Source organism: Prunus avium, chromosome 7 (genome assembly GCF_965620075.1).
Source record: "Prunus avium chromosome 7, drPruAviu1.hap1.1, whole genome shotgun sequence".
NCBI classification, from domain to species: Eukaryota; Viridiplantae; Streptophyta; class Magnoliopsida; order Rosales; family Rosaceae; genus Prunus; species Prunus avium.
Genome location: NC_142290.1, coordinates 28,872,284 through 28,891,770, shown reverse-complemented (window position 1 = coordinate 28,891,770; position 19,487 = coordinate 28,872,284). Strand labels below are relative to the sequence as shown.

Below are 19,487 nucleotides of genomic sequence, written 5' to 3'. Positions count from 1 at the left end.
GGGAGCCTCTCTCTCTCTAAAGTTCTCTCACTATTTGCCTTCGTGCTAGGCTTTTGCAACCCCTTTAGTGATCTTCTTACAACGAACAAGAGTTTTTCCACGTACTGAGCAATCAACGAATTCCCTTGTGTTTTGCAAGGTTTGTTTCCCCTAGTTGTTCTAGGGTCGTCCTTTGGTTGGATTTTGTAGATTTGTATATATCTATCTTTTTTGCTTCTGTTGTGGTGTCCTTGCAAGTTTGAGGTTGATGAGGTGGATATCCATCAAATCTCCATATTGAGGGGTGGAACTGTTGATTTGGTGGATCTACTATCAAATGGTGCTTGGGTTTAGGGGTGTTTGGGAGACGTTGTGATGATGTATCCTAGTGGAAGTTGAGCGGAATTTGCTTTTTCACTTTTAGATGTTTTCTATCCCTAACTCCCAAATTGGTAGAGAGTTATCATCTCTCATATGATTTTATTACAGCACCGGATGTAGTGGCTTTATGGATCCTCTTATGTTTTCAATTCCTGTGATGAGATGAGTCTTTAAGATGTAAACTTGTTTTTGCTCATTGTCTTTCAATACTTGTGGTTATTGTTTGTATCTTTTATTGTGTGCAAGAGCCCTTTGTGGGGCTTTGATCTTATAATGCCCATTTATTAATGAAATTAGTATACGTCTATAGAAAAATAATCTTACATTCAAAAGTTTAGAGAGAATCCTTGTGTAAGATTAAAAATTGGAAAATGTATATATATATATATATATATATATATATATATATATATATATATATATATAGTCCCCTTCTATTGAGGGACACCCTTTAGGGTACCCTATGAAAATTTTTTTTCCAACGATCCAAATCATCTATTTTTTTAAGTCTACATTCGTAGATCATCCTTGCAAAAAATTAGACAAATTGAAAGCCGTTTCAACATCCAATTGTATCTTACAAAATCAATGAACACAATGCTTCAAGAAAGTACTAAAATTTCAATAACATAATTGTGTAGTCAAACGATATCGGATTCAAGTGATTTTTTTTAGAGATGATCTTTGAATGTTATCTAAAACATAGATGGTTTGGATTAGTGAAATACAATGCGGAGTGGGCCCTACAAAGGTGTCCATCAAATAAGCTAATTTGAGAGATCCCTTAATGGAAGCTCTTTGTATATATATACCCAATTCTACCGTCAATATTATAAAGATACCCTGATTAATCCAATTTGGAAAGAAGAAGAAAAAATCCAAAATCATCCACCTATCATGCATTTATTAATATTTTATACATGAAATTCCCTTTATGTACTTGTGTCATTTAGCCAAAGAGTAAAGCGGTGGTAAGATATGGAGTTTTTTATTTTTTGTATCCCGCTTAGAGCTTTAAATTGAACTCATTTAGGGTTTTTTCTAATCCCTTCAATCCTTTGAGCGAAATGTGGGAAAAGGAAGAAAAATACCGACCTACTTGTTCGGATGGGTGTTCACCCAAAGTGTTCCTGGATTGCATGCATACATCCGTAAGTAACTTAGTGCAACATGGCAAATTTCATTGAGAGGAATCCAAAAATAAAAGAAAAACACTTTGGTATCTTATTGAACCAAAAAGGTGATATTGTTTCTCCATTGATCAAGAATTTAGATTTTTGTGACAATTTATTTTGATGTTGTTACACTTGCTTGTCTCTCTTTCCTTCATTCACCTATTGAAGTATCATTGGACAAAAGAATCAAAATAATATGATCTACTCCTTGTCTTTAGATCCTTGAGAATCTTTTGAAGAGTCTCGATCTCGGCCATGTACTAAAGAGTTATGTTTTCTTAGATGGGACTCTTGTAAGTTCTATTTCACATGTAATCTATAAGCACTAAACTTGCGAAGCCATAAGAGCAAGCACAGCAACAACAACAAAAACACACGAACTGGCCTTGGTCTTCCTCTCTTTATGTACTCTAAATCTCTCCTATATGGGTAGGAATATGAGTCTGTTTTTCAGTGCATAAGATTGGGGACCGAAGCCTTAGTTTTATAGGGTGAGAGCCTTGAGGTTCCTAGCCCATAAAGGAATCCTTAAAGCTTATCCTTATCACCTCATGAGTCCATAGCCTAATATAATAGATATTCCACAAGTTAGATAGAGCTTCAACTCTATCAAACTTATCCATGTAAACCCAGCTTATCTCTCCCTTGTATCCTTGATCAAATAAGAATCCTAAATAGATGTGAACTCAAATAGAGTTCTTACATTCTCTCACTTGAGTGAAACATCCATTCAAGACTCTTCTTTAAAGATCAAGGATCAAAACCTTATGTGCACAATTTGGAAAGATAGCTTGATAACAATATCGATGTTAAACTCATTGTTAAATATTACCAACTTAAAGGACTACAAACACGATAACCATTACATGGTATCATCCACCTATAATCACAGCAAGCAGTAACATACACATAGAGTACCAACAAGCTATGTCTAACATCACATGATGAATAATCTAATCTTTGAAGTTATTCATTCACCACACGAATGGTCCTCTTTATGATCAATATATATATACACATATGATCTTACTTGTAGCTTAAATAGTTTTATAACTTGAACTGTAAACTGTAATCATATTGCAAAAATCAATGAAATCAATTAATTTAAGAATCCAAACTGTCCAGAAAAACTTAACTAGATGACAAGACAAAATGCTAGCTCAACCAACAAACAAAACTTAAGCAAAAAATGAGAACATGTCATCAACTCCCACTACTTCAAAGAATCTTCGAAACTGGACAATAATCCCATATTAGTCACATGCCTATGAAAAGCATTGTTTGGAATTGCTTTATTTAAGGGATCTGCTATCATATATGCAGTGTTGATATAATCAATAGTGGTTAAGCCTTCTTGAACCTTCCCTCTTACTAGCAAATACTTCACTTTCATATGCTTGAGTCCAGCAGACCTTTTATTGTTCTTGCAAAAGAACACTGCTCCTTTATTGTCACAAAACAGCTGAATAGGTTTCTCTATAGAATCAACTACTTTTAGGTCTTTTATGAAATTCTTCAACCACATAGCATGTGAAGTAGCTTCATAACACGCCAAGTACTCATCAAACATAGTAGATGTAGCTATATAGATGGTTGTTTTGCACTCTTCCAAGCAACTGCACCTCCTCCCATCATGAACACAAAACTGGAAGTCGACGGGGAAAGGTCTTTGCATCCTACAAAATCTGAATCTGTGTAACCAACCAACTCCAAACTATCTGTTCTTTTGTAGACTAACATATGTCCTTTTGTTCTTTGCATATATCTCAACACTTTCTTTGCAGCCTTCCAATGTGCAATGCCCGGATCAGATTGATACCTGCCTAATACACTAATGGATAATGCTAGATCAGGTCGTGTGCACACCTGTGTGTACATGATACTTCCTACTACTGAAGCATATGGTTTGTCCTTCATTTTTGCCCTTTCTACGTCATTCCTTGGACAATCTTCTTTGCTTAGTTTGTCTCCCTTTGAAATAGGGACCTCAACTCCATTACTTTGTAGCATGAAAATTTCTTCACTCAAATCTCCATTGAGAAAAGTTGTTTTCACATCCATTTGATGTAAAAACAAATCAAAATGAGCCACAAGTGCCAATATGATCCTAAAAGCATCCTTGGTTGAAACTGGTGAGGAAGTTTCATTGTAGTCTACTCCTTCTTGTTGTGTGAAACCCTTGGCCACTAACCTTGCTTTGTGTCTCTCAATGTTGCCCTTAGAGTCTTTCTTGGTTTTGAACACCCACTTACAACCAATAGGTTTAATTCCTTGTCTCGGCTCAACTAGCTCCCACACATTGTTACTTTGCATGGATTCCAACTCAGATTGCATAGCCTCAAGCCACTTCACAGAGTATTAACTAGACATAGCATGTTTATAATTTGAAGGATCCTCAAATTCAATACTGTCAAAATCAACTTCATTCAAATATACAAAATCTGGCAGCACATTTGGTCTTCTATCCCTTGTAGATCTTCTCACCTCTTGTTGTGGCAACTGTTGATTCTCAATTGCCTCAAGTTCATTCTCTTCCCCATTCAAAACCTCCATATCTTGATCATGAATCACAGGTTTAGTTGGTGCATTAATCTAAGAAAACATCTGATTTAATGGAAAAGGCAACACTTGATCTGTGACACTTACAGGTTTAGTTCCTATCTCTCAGTCTTCTTCAAAGACAAATTCTTTATTAACTCCTTCACTGTCATCATGCTCTATAAACCTTGCCTTGCTTGTCTCCACAATTCTATTCACATAATTAGGACAGTAGAATCAAAAACCTTTTGACCTGTCAGCATATCCAATAAATTTGCAGCTTACTGTTTTTGGATCAAGTTTAGCAAGTTCAGGATTATATAGACTTTGGCTTCAACTCTACAACCCCAAACATGTAAGTGATTAAGGCTAGGTTTTCTCTTATTCCACAACTCGAAAGGAGTCTTAGGAACTGACTTGCTTGGACATATATTTAGAATGTAGTTTGCAGTTTTGATTGCATCACCCCACAAAATTTTTGGAAGATCAGTGTTGCAAATCATGCTTCTAACCATGTCCATTAAAGTTCTATTTCTTCTCTCTGAAACTCCATTCTCTTAATTGGGTTTATTTAATAAAACGCGGGTTGGGCTTCATTGTGGGTTTTTCTTGTGAAAAGTTGGTGACAGTGTTGTAATTTTATAGGTGTTTGGAGTGTTCTTTTGTTTTTGAAAATAGACTTTGGTTTTTTTTTTTTTTAATATTTTATTTTTATAGAGTGGGTTGAGTTTTCTACTATTTCAGGCCCAATTCAAGCTCCCATTCAACTCCTTTGAGTCTATGTCCATGTCAGCATGCATATTCCACATCATATTTTCTTTTATTTTCTCCAGAGTTACTAATTTTCTTCTTCCTTTTATGCCCTTTGTCAAAGAAAATGTTTGTTTGGGATAGTCCGTAATTTAAGGATGTCAATTATGGCTTATTTCATACCATTTTAATGAAGATGTTGCCGACTCTTGATACTTGTTTGAATTTTCAAATTAATCTCTGATTGAATGATTGAATCAGTTGAATCAGTTTAAAGTAAGCCTCAATTCCACCCATTTAGCCAAAAGTTGAAATTTCAATTGATTCAATCAGTTTAGTAAACTGATTCAACTTTCAGAGTGTGAAGGGAAGATGAAGTACTAACTAAGGACTTATTTGGTATCCTAAGTAAATTAAAAAACTATGGTTCTTTTTGAAAGCATGAGTTTTCAAATAGTAATTTTAAGATCTAAAAACTTATTTGGTATTGAACTCCAAACTATTTTTAAGATCTAAACAAATTAAAAATTAAAAATAGAAAATCAGAAACCCTAGATTCCCAAATTGAAATTAACAAAAGAAAAAAAAAGGAGAGAGAGAGAGAGAGAGAGAGAGAGAGAGAGAACTATAAAACCTCACCTTTTTTTATAAAAAAAAATGGAGGTGTTTTTAAGTTTTTCTTGGGATTGAGTTTTTAAAAATGGGCCTGCCAAACGAGGTTTTGTGGCTTTGGACTTAAAAATGTTTTTTAGTTTATAAATTTGGATCCAAGTTGGATACTAAAAAGACCCTTACTAACTTGAAATACTTATGAAAGAGAATGCTTGCATTAGTCACACGTGGGCAAGTAAAGTAACTAATTTCTAGTCATTGATGCATGTGACACCCATTGTGAGATTCATACGTATCTACAATCAGGACGCACACATCTTAGCAATCGCCTAAGAATAAAAGGATTTTGATAGTACGACTCTGGATTATGATCCGGATGGTATTGGCATTTTCATGTTGTACGTTCCACAGGTGCATGTTTATGGCTTCTCCACGTTGTTTCTGTGGGCTATTTTCTTGTAAGTTGAGATTTCAACTTCTGGTCAATTGTGGCTTATTTTCATACCATTTTAATGAGGATGTTGCCGACTTTTGATACTTGTCTGAATTTTCAAATTAATCTCTGTTGTAAGATTAAATATTGAGTACAGCTCTTTGACTTTATATCCATGTCAACATATTATATATATTGGCAACCAAAAAAAAAAAAGGCATCCACATCACAACTTATTTTATTTATGGTGATTTTATTAAAATGACATTTCATTTATTTTTATTTTCTACTTCAAAATATGGTAACTTTCAAAAATAAAATTGTTAGCAGAAATGGAATTTACCACAAACGTTAAACTCTAATAAAATGGGGATTGGTCTTAACATTTTGTAATGTCAGAACACAACCATACGAGGATTTTGAGTATTGTGTTGTTGGGCCGGTTTGGACTATACAAGCAAATGACACAAAACCTCAGTGTGATGTTTTTGGTGGTTTAGTTTGGTTTGCCACCATGAAACTGGTTCAACTTTCACAGAGGTTACTTAATTCATTACAGTCAGGCACGTGTTTACTAATTTGCAATAGTTATGAAAGAGAATGCTTGGGTGGGTCAGTCACGCGTGGGCGCTTAAAGTAACTAATTTCTAGCCGTTGATGCATGTGACATCGATTGTGAGATTCATTCTCATTTACAATCAGGACGCACACTTCTGGTAGGTGGTATTGCTTTAAAGCAGGTCCACAGAGCAGAGTTTCTGCGTATAAAGATGCTCTAAATTAATCTACTGATGAAGAAAAAGGAAGATAGTACATGGATCTCAACGGGAAAGTGAAACTCGTACATAGTAAATTTACTGAGCAACTTACGACATCATTTTCTAAATCGTAAAGAGTACTGGCTTCAGTTGTTCAACTTTTCTGCAGCTAAAAGCTCAATTTACTTGTAAGAAAATATGCAAAAGGATTCATTACTTTGTTCCCTCATTAAAGTATGATCAAGTCCTACATTACTTTGCGACGTATTGCGTCTGATTTCTTTTGCTCCCACTATCCAGTCCTCAAAACTGATGATATGGCTCCTATGTGGCAAAAAATTAGACAGGTCACTCAAGAGTCACGTTAACGATATTTTGACGGAGACTTGATAATGGGGGTAGAGTGAGACGCACAACGTTGTTGGTGGGTCGTCGTGGGACAATATAAGATTTAACTACAGTTTCAGAGGCACTAGCATAACTGAGGATATGTATGCAAAATGTGTAATCTGCATCTGACCAGATAATATATTTTGGTTGGAACAGCAATTACTGTATGATCCAGGCTGGACGATTCCTAGACCTCAATCAAGTTTTATGTTTGTCACCACTGCCAGTAGTACTACTACTTATTGTCCTTTCACATATATATATATCAACCCTTTCACCTTGTAATCTGCACAAGTTAAATCTCCAGTAAAGCCATCTGATTGATATCATGAATACATAAGATTGAACCACAGACACCATGCCGTGTGCCTCTCTTTTATTTTCATAATTATATCTACAAAATAGACAGTTTGAATTAGTGAAATACAATGCGGAGTGGGCCCGACAAGGGTGGCTTATTTGAACGATCCCTCAATGGAAGCTCTATATGCATCTAATGGAAAGTGCGTATAGTGCAATAATGATAAATATGGAAATGGTTCTTTTTTAGTTAATTTAGTACCCATCTTTTATCTAAAATGCGTCACCCTCTTTGGTTTCTCTGTGTGATAGGTTAAATTAGCTGTTTTTATCAAACTAGCTAGTTTTGTGACCTTGCTTTTGTTGGTATCAGTGTACCAATCTACAATACATGTTACATTGTCGGCAATTATCAAATCTCAACAAAGTATTAATGTCGACAATGAACCAAATACATAGATTTTGATTGGTATCCTCTGCCAAACAAGATTTTCTTGTTGCAATAGTAGTGCTGATAGGCATTATTGCTGGTGTATGTATTCTTCAGGATAGGTTAAAGTTTCAGAATGATTCTCCTTTTTTTCCTTATGGCTGGTCCAGAGTGAGGTGAAGGGTGAGGTTGACCCTGAATCCCCAAAGCAATATCAACAAAGCCTGTTAAGATGAAAGTGGAAGGAAGAAGAAAAAAAACTCACATGGTGTTTCTATACTGTACTTGGTGATATCTCATATGCATGCATGATTGAATTATTCTGTCAGGACAAACTGAGTATATATACGGGAAAAGTCTCTTCATTCCTTTAATTGGTCACTGACTTGTAGTTCAATCATAACTAGACATATCTGGGGACCCTCCCCCACTTGCAGAGCCACTAAAACAATATTGGCCTCCATAAATAGTCCATATATCTCCAGGAGAGCTTTCAGTTTGAGAGGTCAATGGTTTATCATCACTTTCCTCTCAATCTTTTTTATGGGCCCTCATAATCACATGACATTTCTTTAGCATAACAGTTCTTCTCTCTGTCTCACATGTTCTGCAACTTGTATCACACTCATGTAGCAATTGGGCATGACCTAAAAACACCCTAGCTACATCTTGTTGGCCAATTAACCTTAATTAACAAGTGATTATTAGATTAAGAGTCGTGCTAGTGTCTTGAGCATTTATGGTATTAGAATTTGTGGGAACAATGTGATTGAGTACATATCCGAGTGCTAATAATATATATCCGGTATGTATCTGCTTAGAGTATTATTTCGCATCGAAAATAAGATTTCATACATCAAAAAAGTTGAAAATGATGATGCATAGCACTATAAAAAGATTTTGAGCATCTATATATCATAGATCTCAAGTACCATACAACAATCTTTAGATTGTGTGTCCAACTTTTGCACTGAAATCGGTGGGGGGGGTCTTTATGTAATCAGTGAATCGAAAACCATCTCGATGATGGATTGATGCTGCATCTTTGGTTTGGTCACTCAGAAATTTGTCATTTTAGGACAGGCATTGGGTTGGTCTGAGTTGACATCTTGAAGAGCAAACCTCCAGTGGACCTGTGGTGGTTTTAATCATATCATGTAGTGGGGTCCTGACCCATTTACCAGGTTGCTGCAAATTCAAATCTGATGACTGAGAAATATTGTCTTGCCAGGTGCAGCGTGAGACGTGCTTCTTTTTTTTTGTTTCAGTCATTGGCCGCAAGGAAGGACTTCTTTTTTCCTTTTTTGACCTCAGTAATTCATGAGCCAAAGATATAGTACAATGCTATATGTAACATTGTCTCTATACATCTCCTAGTTAGGGCCTTGTGTGAAATAATACGTCATATATTTTGCTACTACGATGTACATGGTATTATGATACTGTGTTTGTCGCAATATTGTAGACATATTTTTTGTTGATTTGTCTCAAGCGGAGAGAGAGACTTGTAACTCTAGTAACTCGACATTACTTAACTTTTAATTTGAACCGTGCATTATAAATTCAAACCAAGCAATGATCCGTTTTATACACGTATGCAAAGAAATATGTTGCTTTTAATGAAGCAAGAATCAATGTTAATGTAAGGAAGACGATAGTGGATGTCATCACATCATTACTATTAATAGCGTAGAGCTGATATCATATTCGAAACTAGATACAAGACTTTTTTTCAATACGCAAAACTTGTCGACTTGCTATGCAAATTGTAGTAGGAGACAGCATAAAAAAGAGCTTAATTAGATAGCTACAGATTGGATTGGATTGGATTGGATTGGATTAATGAGAGAATAAATAAAACAACTAAAAGAAATTAAACAAAAGCAAAAGGAGCAAAGAAGCAAAGGGGCAAAGGAGCAAAGGAGAATTGTGGTATGGGCTCTCTCCAGCTAGTACAATTGGAAAGACAAACTGGGCTGGCTGGCTGGCTGTCACCAATCTATTCTAAGTCCACGCACCCACTCACTATCTCCATTCTCCACCCACCCACCAATCCATCCATCCATCCACCCACCAATCACCTCCACCACCACCATAACCTTCCTTCCATTCCATTATTACATATCAAAAATCTCCAGCCAGAATCTCAACAGTATCTTCTAAATAAACAACTGAAAAAAGATTCCTCAACTTTCAAAGACCCAGAAAATTATTTCCCATCATTTTCCATGGAAGAAAGCAAGGATGACGTCAGCTCTACCTACTCTTTTTTCAACCCCCCCCAGTGAGTGGACCCCACCCATCATTTTCCCTTTTACCTGCAGCAGAAGGAGAAGCAGAAGCAGAAGCAGAGTGTCTATCTTCTGTTGTCCTTCCCCATCACCACTCCACCTTCCTTTTGGTTCCCCTTCTCCCCTGCCTTTGCCCAAACTTACTTGACCTGACCTGAAAATCTGGGATTTTTTTTTCTCCTTTTTCTAATATTATATATTTATATGTACTAATGTACCCTCCCTTACTCGTTTTTTCCTTCTCTTCTGGTGGGGACTGAACTGACAATTAAAGAATGGTTTTTTTTTTTTTCTCTGTTTTTTTTTCCTTCCGAGTGGGTTAAAAATTAAAATATAGGAGTCAATCAAAGGGACGTCACATCCTACAGATCTTTTATCCCCGGCGATTTCTCATGGGGTTCCCATCTCGGGAGAAACTAAAATCCTGTTACAATCACAAAACAAAACACACCAAAATCAATTACATTACATTTTTTTGTGTGAAAATCAGTGCTGTCTACATGCCGTATTCGCTAGCCAGCCACCCTATTTTCTGCTGCCTACTAACTTGACCATCAGACATCACTTAATTTTGGGCGGCATCATAATTAAATAATTGCAACTCTAAACCCTTTATAAAATATTAATTAAGTTTCAAAAACTACCTGCCCTCTTTTTTACGAATCACAGTTTGACATATATGTAAAAATAATTTATCAAGAACATAAAAATAAAAAGATTATGCATACATTTAACACGGCTATTGGCAGAAATCCTACTTACCAGGTAAGAAGTAAGAAAGAGAGGAGTATTTTCTTAAGGTAATTAACGCGTCGCATTATTATGTTCTACTTTAGGACAAAGTTCCAAAAGTGGGAAGAAAAACAAAAAGCAAGAAAAAGTAGAAAGTTCAAAACTAAAGAAATTATAGATCAACTCTATAATAAACAAACAGATGGCCGCCTTACAGAGAGAGAGAGAGAGTCGGTGCCTAAAATATTCCACACGGCATAACAGCTCATGTTTGTGTGTGGCTAATCTTAGTAGTAGAAGGACAAAAGAAAGAAAGAAAAGGGCAAATCAAATTTGGGGTGGGAAAAATGAGCTCCAACAACACACACTCCGGCCAGGCCAGTCCAGTCCAGTCCACAAAAGCTGCCCTCATGCTTTTTGCGGTGGTGTTGTATTTTTATCAATTATTGAAATCAACTCAACTCTTCCGCCCAAACAGACCCTTAATTAGGTGACTTTGGTTGGGTCCAGGCATTCTTTTGGCTCAATCCTAGACCGAAAAGTTATCAATTTTTAGCAAAAATTGGTCCAAATTAGTTGACTTCCAAACCACAATAAAGATGTAAATTAATTGGTTTCACTAATTGCCACGTACGCTACACGTCAACAACTATGAACCGTTGATTGATATATAAATCTCACTACTTGAATCAATCCGTCAAAATCCTACTAATTGAAACGATAGTGATATTAATGACCCACTAATCAATCCCTTTAGGTATGATCACTTGTTGGGGAGAAAGGAGACCATGTAGTTTGCTAATTTCCTAAGACCCTTAACCCTCATAATCTGTCTCATTAGAGGAAACAAAATGGTTTCTTTTTCTTTTCATAAAAATACATGAACAGTAGCATAATAATAATAATTAACAATAATGATTAGGATAATTAGTGAAAGTGGTTTTGAGGGGTACACGTACCCTCTGTTCTGCAGCATAGTCATAAGCAGCTCGGGGGTACAAGTGGTGGTGTGGGGTTGGACCCTGGCTCGATGACATGGACAAAGACGACGAGCCATCGGGTGTGGATGGCTCGGACTCGTGGTCAGCCTGCTGCTGGCACTCCAAGTTCACCCCAAACAGCCTCAGTATCTTCGAGCTCCCAACCGACGACGTCGTTTGACTCATGTTCTGGACACCAGGCCCTGCTTACAAATACATGCATGTAATTAATGCCTCCAATCAGGGCTTACCACCACCACAGACAAAACAAAATTCCAATGCCATTTGAACTTGACCTACCAATCAAATCAACAGTAGAAACAAAATTGTATTTATTTATTTGGGTCACTAATTTTGACAAAAGAGCGATCTTACAAATTATCACATTTTTATGGTGGATAGAAAAAAGCCTAATAATTTACCATCTCGACTGACACAACAACAAAATAATTTACAAATAGCAGCATATAATGTTCCAATCACACTCCAAATTTTTTGTTTTATACTCGGAAATCAAAAACGAACAAACCGAGAGTGTGAAAATATTTCTCTAGTCTTTTGGAATCCAGTTGAAAAGGCCATTCCTCCCCGAGTGATAGGGGAGGGTGTTTTCACACTTTCACGTGCCTATATAAACCAACAAATAATACAAATGTTTTGCCAAAATAATTTTTTTAAGAAGAAAAAGAAAGAGAAATAAATAGTAAGAGATAGGGTTTTTTTTTTTTTTTTTTGGGAAAGAAAATAATTAAGAGGATATACATTACCTGCTGCATGAAGACAGTCAGGTGGGTATGGCGCCACACTATGATTATGATACTGGTGCGCAGGATAAGACGAACCACCATCATTATTATTATGATGCGGCGCAGAATAGAACATCCTGGTCCATCCCCCCGCGCTGCCGCTGCCGCTGCTCTCGCCCGCTCCTCCACTAACCTGCGCAGGGCCGGGCCCGCTATCGTGCGCCGAGGGAGTGGCGGCAGCTGAGCGGCGCCTCCATCCAATGAAGAGGCGGTCGGTGTGGGAGCGGCGGCGCTCGAACAAAACAACGTCGCCGGCGTCGAGGCGCTTCTCCTTGACGTAGCGGCTCCAGCCTTTGGTGAGGACGTAGCTCTGGCTGCTGTTCCAGTAGGAGTAGCGGAAGCGCCAGGACTTGCCCGACTCGTCCTCGAAACTCAGGAGGAGCCCCGAATCGCCCCCGCCGAGTGGGAAATATTTCTCCGCGTGCTGCTTCGGGATGACAAGGCGGTTCAGCTTCCCGACGTCGCTCGGGGTTAAGGGCTTCTCGAACATGGGCTCGTTCTCCTCGTCGTGGTCGTCGAGCGGTGGGGAGGATTGGAGGAGGAGCTGGTGCTGTAATTGGTTGGTGTGGTCTGATTCGGCGTCGTTTTGGTTGAGATTGAAATTGAGGGTGGTGGGGGTGGGAGGAGTAGGGGACATGGGTGTGGGTTGTTCTTGGGAGTTGAGCCAAGCCTGGTAATTGTGGTGGTGGGTGTCTTGATAAAATTGAGGGAGGAAATGGGCTCTGGAAGGGTCTTGTTGTTGTTGGTGGTGGGCAGTGTTAGGCCACCACTGGGTTTCTGGGTGGTCTGAGGAAAAGTGGTTTATGGACATGTTTGGCGAGAGATGAAGAAATTGAGGAAATGGGTTTTGTAGATGGAAGGAAGAATAGTTTGGGGTTGAGGAAGGCAAAAGCAAAGGTTAACTTTAGGTAGCTCTACAGGGGAAGGTGTGGGAGCAAAGGGAGGGTGTAGGCGTGCAGATTATGGGTTTGATGTAAGGACTGTGTCACTGTGAGAACTATTTGATATTTTAGCTAGCTAGCTAGAGCTAGCTACCCACCCTATAAGATATGACAACAAAAGAGAGAGAGAAAGAGAGAGAGAGAGAGCAGAGAGAGAAAGAGAACGGAAAATGTAAGTACGAGAGTACTACTTTAAGGTTTTGCGTGAGGGAAAAATTCAATCATTATTTTCAGTGTAAAATTCCCCATATACTACTACTTACTTTTCTTTTTGTGTGTTTTTTGTTGGGATTTTAATTTGAGTGAGTAATTGAAAAAATGATGAGAGAGAGAGAGAGAGAGTGTGTGTGTCTCTTGTGTTGTGGTAAAGGCATTTGTAAAACTATTTGTCTGGAAACACCCCATGTTAGCGCTACATTGCCAAACAAATAAAATGATAGGCCACTCTGACGTAATAAGAAGTTCAACCCAGCTAGCTAGTTCATCCATTAATTCCATCCATCGGCCGCCCCTTAGCACTTGGTTTTCAATACCTTGTCTCATGGGGCAAAATTAAGACTAGTTGGGATATTTTTTTCTTTTGCCTCCCCCTAATGTACCAACCTCGAACTAGATACACAATTCACTTGTAGATCCCAATTGAGCAAAATTAAGATTTCATCCTTTTCTCTTTTCCATATCAAAAGCAGTTGTTAGTTGTTGATGGACACGCAACACCCGATATTAGAATCAATGGGGAATAAAGATGCATAATGGTAACATTCAAAATTTCTATCGAATACCACCAATTACCAAGTTGGATTTTGGGTCTCTCTCTCTCTGTATATATATATATGTGGTGATTTTGATCACGTGCAGGACAGCATTATTGGTGTTTGGCCATTCCTGGATTTAAAAGGCGATTGGAGGGGTGGGAAAAATCCAGAGATCCCTTCCCTTTCCAATAAGCAGAGAGATGGGATAAGATTTGTCCAATTGGAGACACAGGACACCTCTCTCTCTCTCTCTCTCTCTTCTCTTGGTACAGTCGTGTTTGAATCCTTTCCTCACACTCAAGTCACTCCCATCTTTTTCTCTCTTTCTCTTCATTTCTCAGAAAACACTAACTGGTTTCTGAGCTCTTCTGTCTCTCTGGGTGTCTTTCATGCAATTTCATTTTATATTCTATCTCCTTATTATCTTAATAGTTGGACTCTGTCTTTTTCCCTGAGTTTCAGACAAAACCCACCTCAATTTCCAGGTAGATTCACACAACACCAAGTTTCAATTTCATCCCCCCAACAAAAAAGGCTTGGATTGGATTGGATTATTTACTACTTTGCTTGGTTTTCAATTTTTAAGTACCACATGTGGGAACACACATTAATAATAGGTTGTTGGCTTTGTTATCTTCAATTCTCTTTCTAATACCAACAACATTTTTTTCGTGTTTCCTCACTCATTCCTATCATGATGGGTCGTGGTACCATGCAATTCCTCTCTCAATCATATATTGATGGGACAAGTCCAATCCATGCCCCTAAGTTAATATCATCAACACATTTTTCACATACGGAGATGATACAATTTAATTACCAAGATACTTTAATACGATTAAATTACTAGCATACCCTAAACGCGTCTCATCGATCATGACCCCATCGTATTCAACTTATTGCTCACATAGCATTAGGTGGATTACAAATTGACCAAGAATTGCCTAATTGAAGGGGTGCTCAAAATACCTAAATAGACCCCCCACAATATATGTTAAAGGATTCAAAAAACCATAATTGTTAGGTGGATATCTCAAGTGTCAACTTTAACAACATACATGGGATGGGACATAATGAATGATAATCACAATTTGATTGAAAAAACCATAATAAAAACAACAAAAGTAGTGAAAGCATCAGATAGGAAAAATCAAATTGGATGTCCATGAATTTTAGCTCAAGTAACATCTAAATGTGGTACTTGAATTGAAATCAGTCAAAACTTGGTGCAAATCTTGTTGGTCAAGTGAGAGGGGTCTTACGTAAAGGCCGAAACCTGAAATCTTTTCATAAGTTTCTTGACCAGGTGCGGGAATCCTTGACCAGAAAGCAAACCAAACAGTGGTTGATATATGTATATTTAAAATAATCTGGAAAAAATCTGTTATTTAATATTGAAATAAATAAATAAACAAACAAATAAATAAATAGTTTATCTTTCAAAGAGACCAGGGAACAAGACGGGCCTATGAGATATATGAGGAAGATATATGAAGCATGATGATAACAAAGACAGAATTTAATATTTCCATTTCTGGGAATTCTTCAATTCCCAAGTGAAAAAACTTACACACCACCTGGTTTATTTTGTAAGACCAATCCGTGAGACTCTCCACTAAAGTCCATGCCTCTCTTTTTGCAATAAATTTCTTGCTTCTAAAATTATTTTCCTGGGAAAATTTTTACAGAAAGAAAATGGGATCAGATATTTGTCAGGTAAAAAACTCTGGGGTTTCTGAAACTGCTAAATTGATTTTTTTTATAATTGAATATTTGCGGCTGCTGCTTCAGATGTATCAGTATATTAATTGTAGCAATATATTGTATAGGAGGAGGCCTGACCAAACTGGCAAACAGGTACCACAAAGGCCACAATCAATGTATCAAAATCTCTAGGGTTGATACGCATCTGAAATTCCACTTTCATATTGCTAATTCAATGGACATGGCAGATTCTTATTTTGTTTATATTATAAACATATATGATTCTATTTTTCTCGTTACATGACAATGACCGAAACTCAATATTAATCTGGATCGAGAAACCCTACGTTACATTCAATCATCTTCAAAAACATGACAACTCAACTCCAAATTAACCCTATTGGAAGGGAAGCTTATCAGCAATGCGAAATATTAGATTCTTCATTCATTTGTTGATGAGATTATTTCTTTTATTTTATCAGGTTTTTATAAAACATGGTTTATTTTCTTGTTTCTGGCATATAATGATCACACTTTACCCGATAGCAACATGCATGGAACGGAAAACCATCTGGGATCTACCAAGTGGAGGCAAAGTTCCAGAGATTTCCCAGTCTTTTTTTTGAAAGAAACAATATTATTCACCATATTCAATTATTTTACTGACAAACATTTTTATAATATCCTTATCAATTTACTAGCATGTTAAAATAATTTGAATCCCAATACAGACCATGAATTATTATCATAATTGGATGATATTTGTGAAGGTCTGAAAAAAAAAGAAGGGGTACTTTAGAGTTTTACAATTTTCAACTTTCCACATAATAATAAAATTGAAGGTGCAAATTAATTACATCCCATATTTTTATATTTCAGGAGCTGTCGAAAGTGGGGACCTTGGTCCTCCTCACATGAAGAATACATGTCTTGTAATGGACCACATTTTGGTATCTGTTCACACCTGCAAATTTATGGAGCCGATTTCTTAGACCTAATTTTCTTGGGTGATGCCAGCTTGAGCAATGCTGAGTATTATTATGTCTTCTTTCAACTTTAATGTTTAGTTCCAGGTGATTTGGGTTCAATTTGATAGGGATATGGATATGAGGAGGGAGTAGATGCAATATAATCAGAGATATATATATGTAACAATATTGAAACGATGATCTGCAAAAGGTAATTAATATAATCCATAACGTATCAATTCAAATAATTAGTAGTCTATGCGCCGCGCGCATGATTACAAGAGACGTGTTATAAATATAATTACAAGAGAAATGAAATTAAAGTGATTTAATATGGTGAAAGGTATGCCACCTAAAGTCAGGGAAAGTTCTGACATATCAGACAAAAAATGAATTTGCCCAAGAAATATATTAGTTGGCCTGCAATTTGAAGCATTTAAAATCTCAGAAACTCTCGCATCACCCATCATCTCTCTTCTCCCTATTGAGTGGGTTTTTACTAAAAATACAGCATCCAAACAAAGCATGCATGATGAAATATCTGGCACTGTAGACTTAGCAACAAAAAGAAACCATAATAATATATTAATTTAATTTCTAGCCAACAAAATTAAATTAAATTAAATTAAAATAGAGACAAAATAGTGTAGCAAATTCCCAAAGGCATATGTCTTTTGCAGGAGCAAATGTCTCATAATTCAATCACTTAAGTTAACATGGAGTTTGGGAAACAATAAAAAATTGCAGGATCCAAAACTATATGGCATAGCCCACGTCTCCAAAATCTCTGGTTCTCTGGCTGGCCTGCCCCTAAATGCCTCATGAAATTAATTTATTTTCCCCTCCCCTTCCTTCCCCTACCAGAACAGAAAGGCATGCGAGGCCTCCATCAGCAGGTAGGGTCCACAAGATCAATATGTTTCTTTGTTTTTGAAGTGGGCCCTCCTCGTGTGGGGCCCACAACTAATGATGAACCTAAACCCATTTTTCACTCTTTGTCCATTTAACTGTTTCGCTGGCTGGCTGGCTGGCTGGCTGGATGCAAGGCTCTGCATATCCATTACTATCATCTATCTGCATGTGTTTCCTTCTGTATTTATTTTATTTTGGGTGAAATGTGAGCAAATAGAGCCAAAGAAGGGTAAAATTTTGGAACATCAGAAGCATGGTGGTGCAATTGGGTTATTGACACGTGGCTTGATGTACTGTAGAACTGTAAAAATAACGTATGTGGACCTGGTGGCGTGGTGGGTTTTTAGTTTTAGGCTGGGACCATAAACCGCACCATATTGTAGGGTTTTGCAGAGGAATGTATAGGAAACTATGGATGATGTATAAGGGTCTCTACTCTCTGACCAAAAAGAAAAGAAAAAAGAAAAGGGCTTGAGGAGGGTCTTATTGAAGTCTTGACCCTCAAATTGCCAAGGAATTGAATTGAGAAAGATTGGTTGTGAAAGGGACTGTCAACTTGCCTTTCAGAGGTTGCGTTGCAAATTTTTTCAATGTTGCAGCAGCATGCGTTAGATAGCTTTTCTGTAGCTTGTATCTCATTTTCATATTTTCACACGTAAAGTTATATTTATATATATAATGCATTTGACACCATTTTGAGTTATGCATCAAACTGTTCTTAATGATAAACCTACTGTTGTAGTAGTATTTCTCTTCCTAATGTTAGAAGAGGTCTTCAAATTTGAATCACTCTGGTAAATTTCGTTTTTAGGTTTTTAATTTTCATTTATTCTTGCTAAAGATAAAGAAAAATTATATGGGAAATTATGAATAAAGAATGGTGAGAGGAAAGAAGGAGAATATAATGTAACAAAAACTCGAGAGAGATTAAACCCTACTAAAAGTTGTTTTCCATTCTTAGTTTTCATTTTTTTGGTGTCATTCCATTCCAAGCTCATTTCTTCCACTCTTTTTCATTCCTCTGTTCTTTCTCGTATTCCCCCTCTATTTTTAACAACAATGTAAAAAGTGAAAACTTAAAACTAAAAAAAATACAATTACCAATAAATACCTTTTCTCACCTCTCATCCCGACACACATTCTCAACCTTGTATCCGTCTGACTCCTATTATTTTCTTTTGTCCATATATACAACTCGTTAAACCTAGGCAAAATGAACTTGTTCTTCTCTAAAGACTTGTTTCTACCGCATGATGAAATAGATGGAATAATTTTTCTTCCATATTTGCATAATGATCATGTGGTCCATGTGGTCATATATACCAATGACTTTCACATCACAGTATTTCACTTTCAAAAATGTCTTTGAATGGAGAACCCAACCTTTACCAAAATTTGAACAACGAAGAACCGACCCTTTTGCTGCGTGACCCCAGCTGCCTAACTTTGAACAAAGTAAGCTGAACGGGGTCCTTGCCCATCTATATCACTTATCCAGAATTAATTAGCAGCATGCACGTTTTAAATCAGACGTGGATGCCTGTGCCTCCTTTTCTTCCAACACTTTTTTTATACACTTGACATATGTCCTCTGCTCTGCTCCTCCAAATAGTTAGTTAGGTATGAGAAAAAAGTTCCTAAACTAGCTCAAG

The 19,487-nt window shown here is 37.0% G+C and overlaps 1 protein-coding gene across 2 annotated transcripts; it reads right to left on the bottom strand.

The window, feature by feature from the left end:
* Nucleotides 1–9,389: 9,389 nt before the first annotated feature.
* On the bottom strand, nt 9,390–13,656 carry LOC110761098 (B3 domain-containing protein At2g36080-like). Of its 2 annotated transcripts, XM_088255897.1 has the most exons (3): nt 12,517–13,654; nt 11,729–11,952; nt 9,390–10,461 (listed from the first exon to the last, which is right to left on the bottom strand). In XM_088255897.1, exons 1-3 carry the CDS (start codon nt 13,364–13,366, stop codon nt 10,411–10,413), a joined length of 1,125 nt encoding a protein of 374 aa, XP_088112023.1. In that variant the 5' UTR covers nt 13,367–13,654; the 3' UTR covers nt 9,390–10,410. The 2 variants fall into 2 exon arrangements, with proteins under 2 accessions (XP_088112023.1, XP_088112024.1); XM_088255898.1 differs by lacking the exon at nt 9,390–10,461 and having other exon boundaries at nt 11,918–12,045; nt 12,517–13,656.
* Between the last annotated feature and the right edge of the window lie 5,831 nt (nt 13,657–19,487).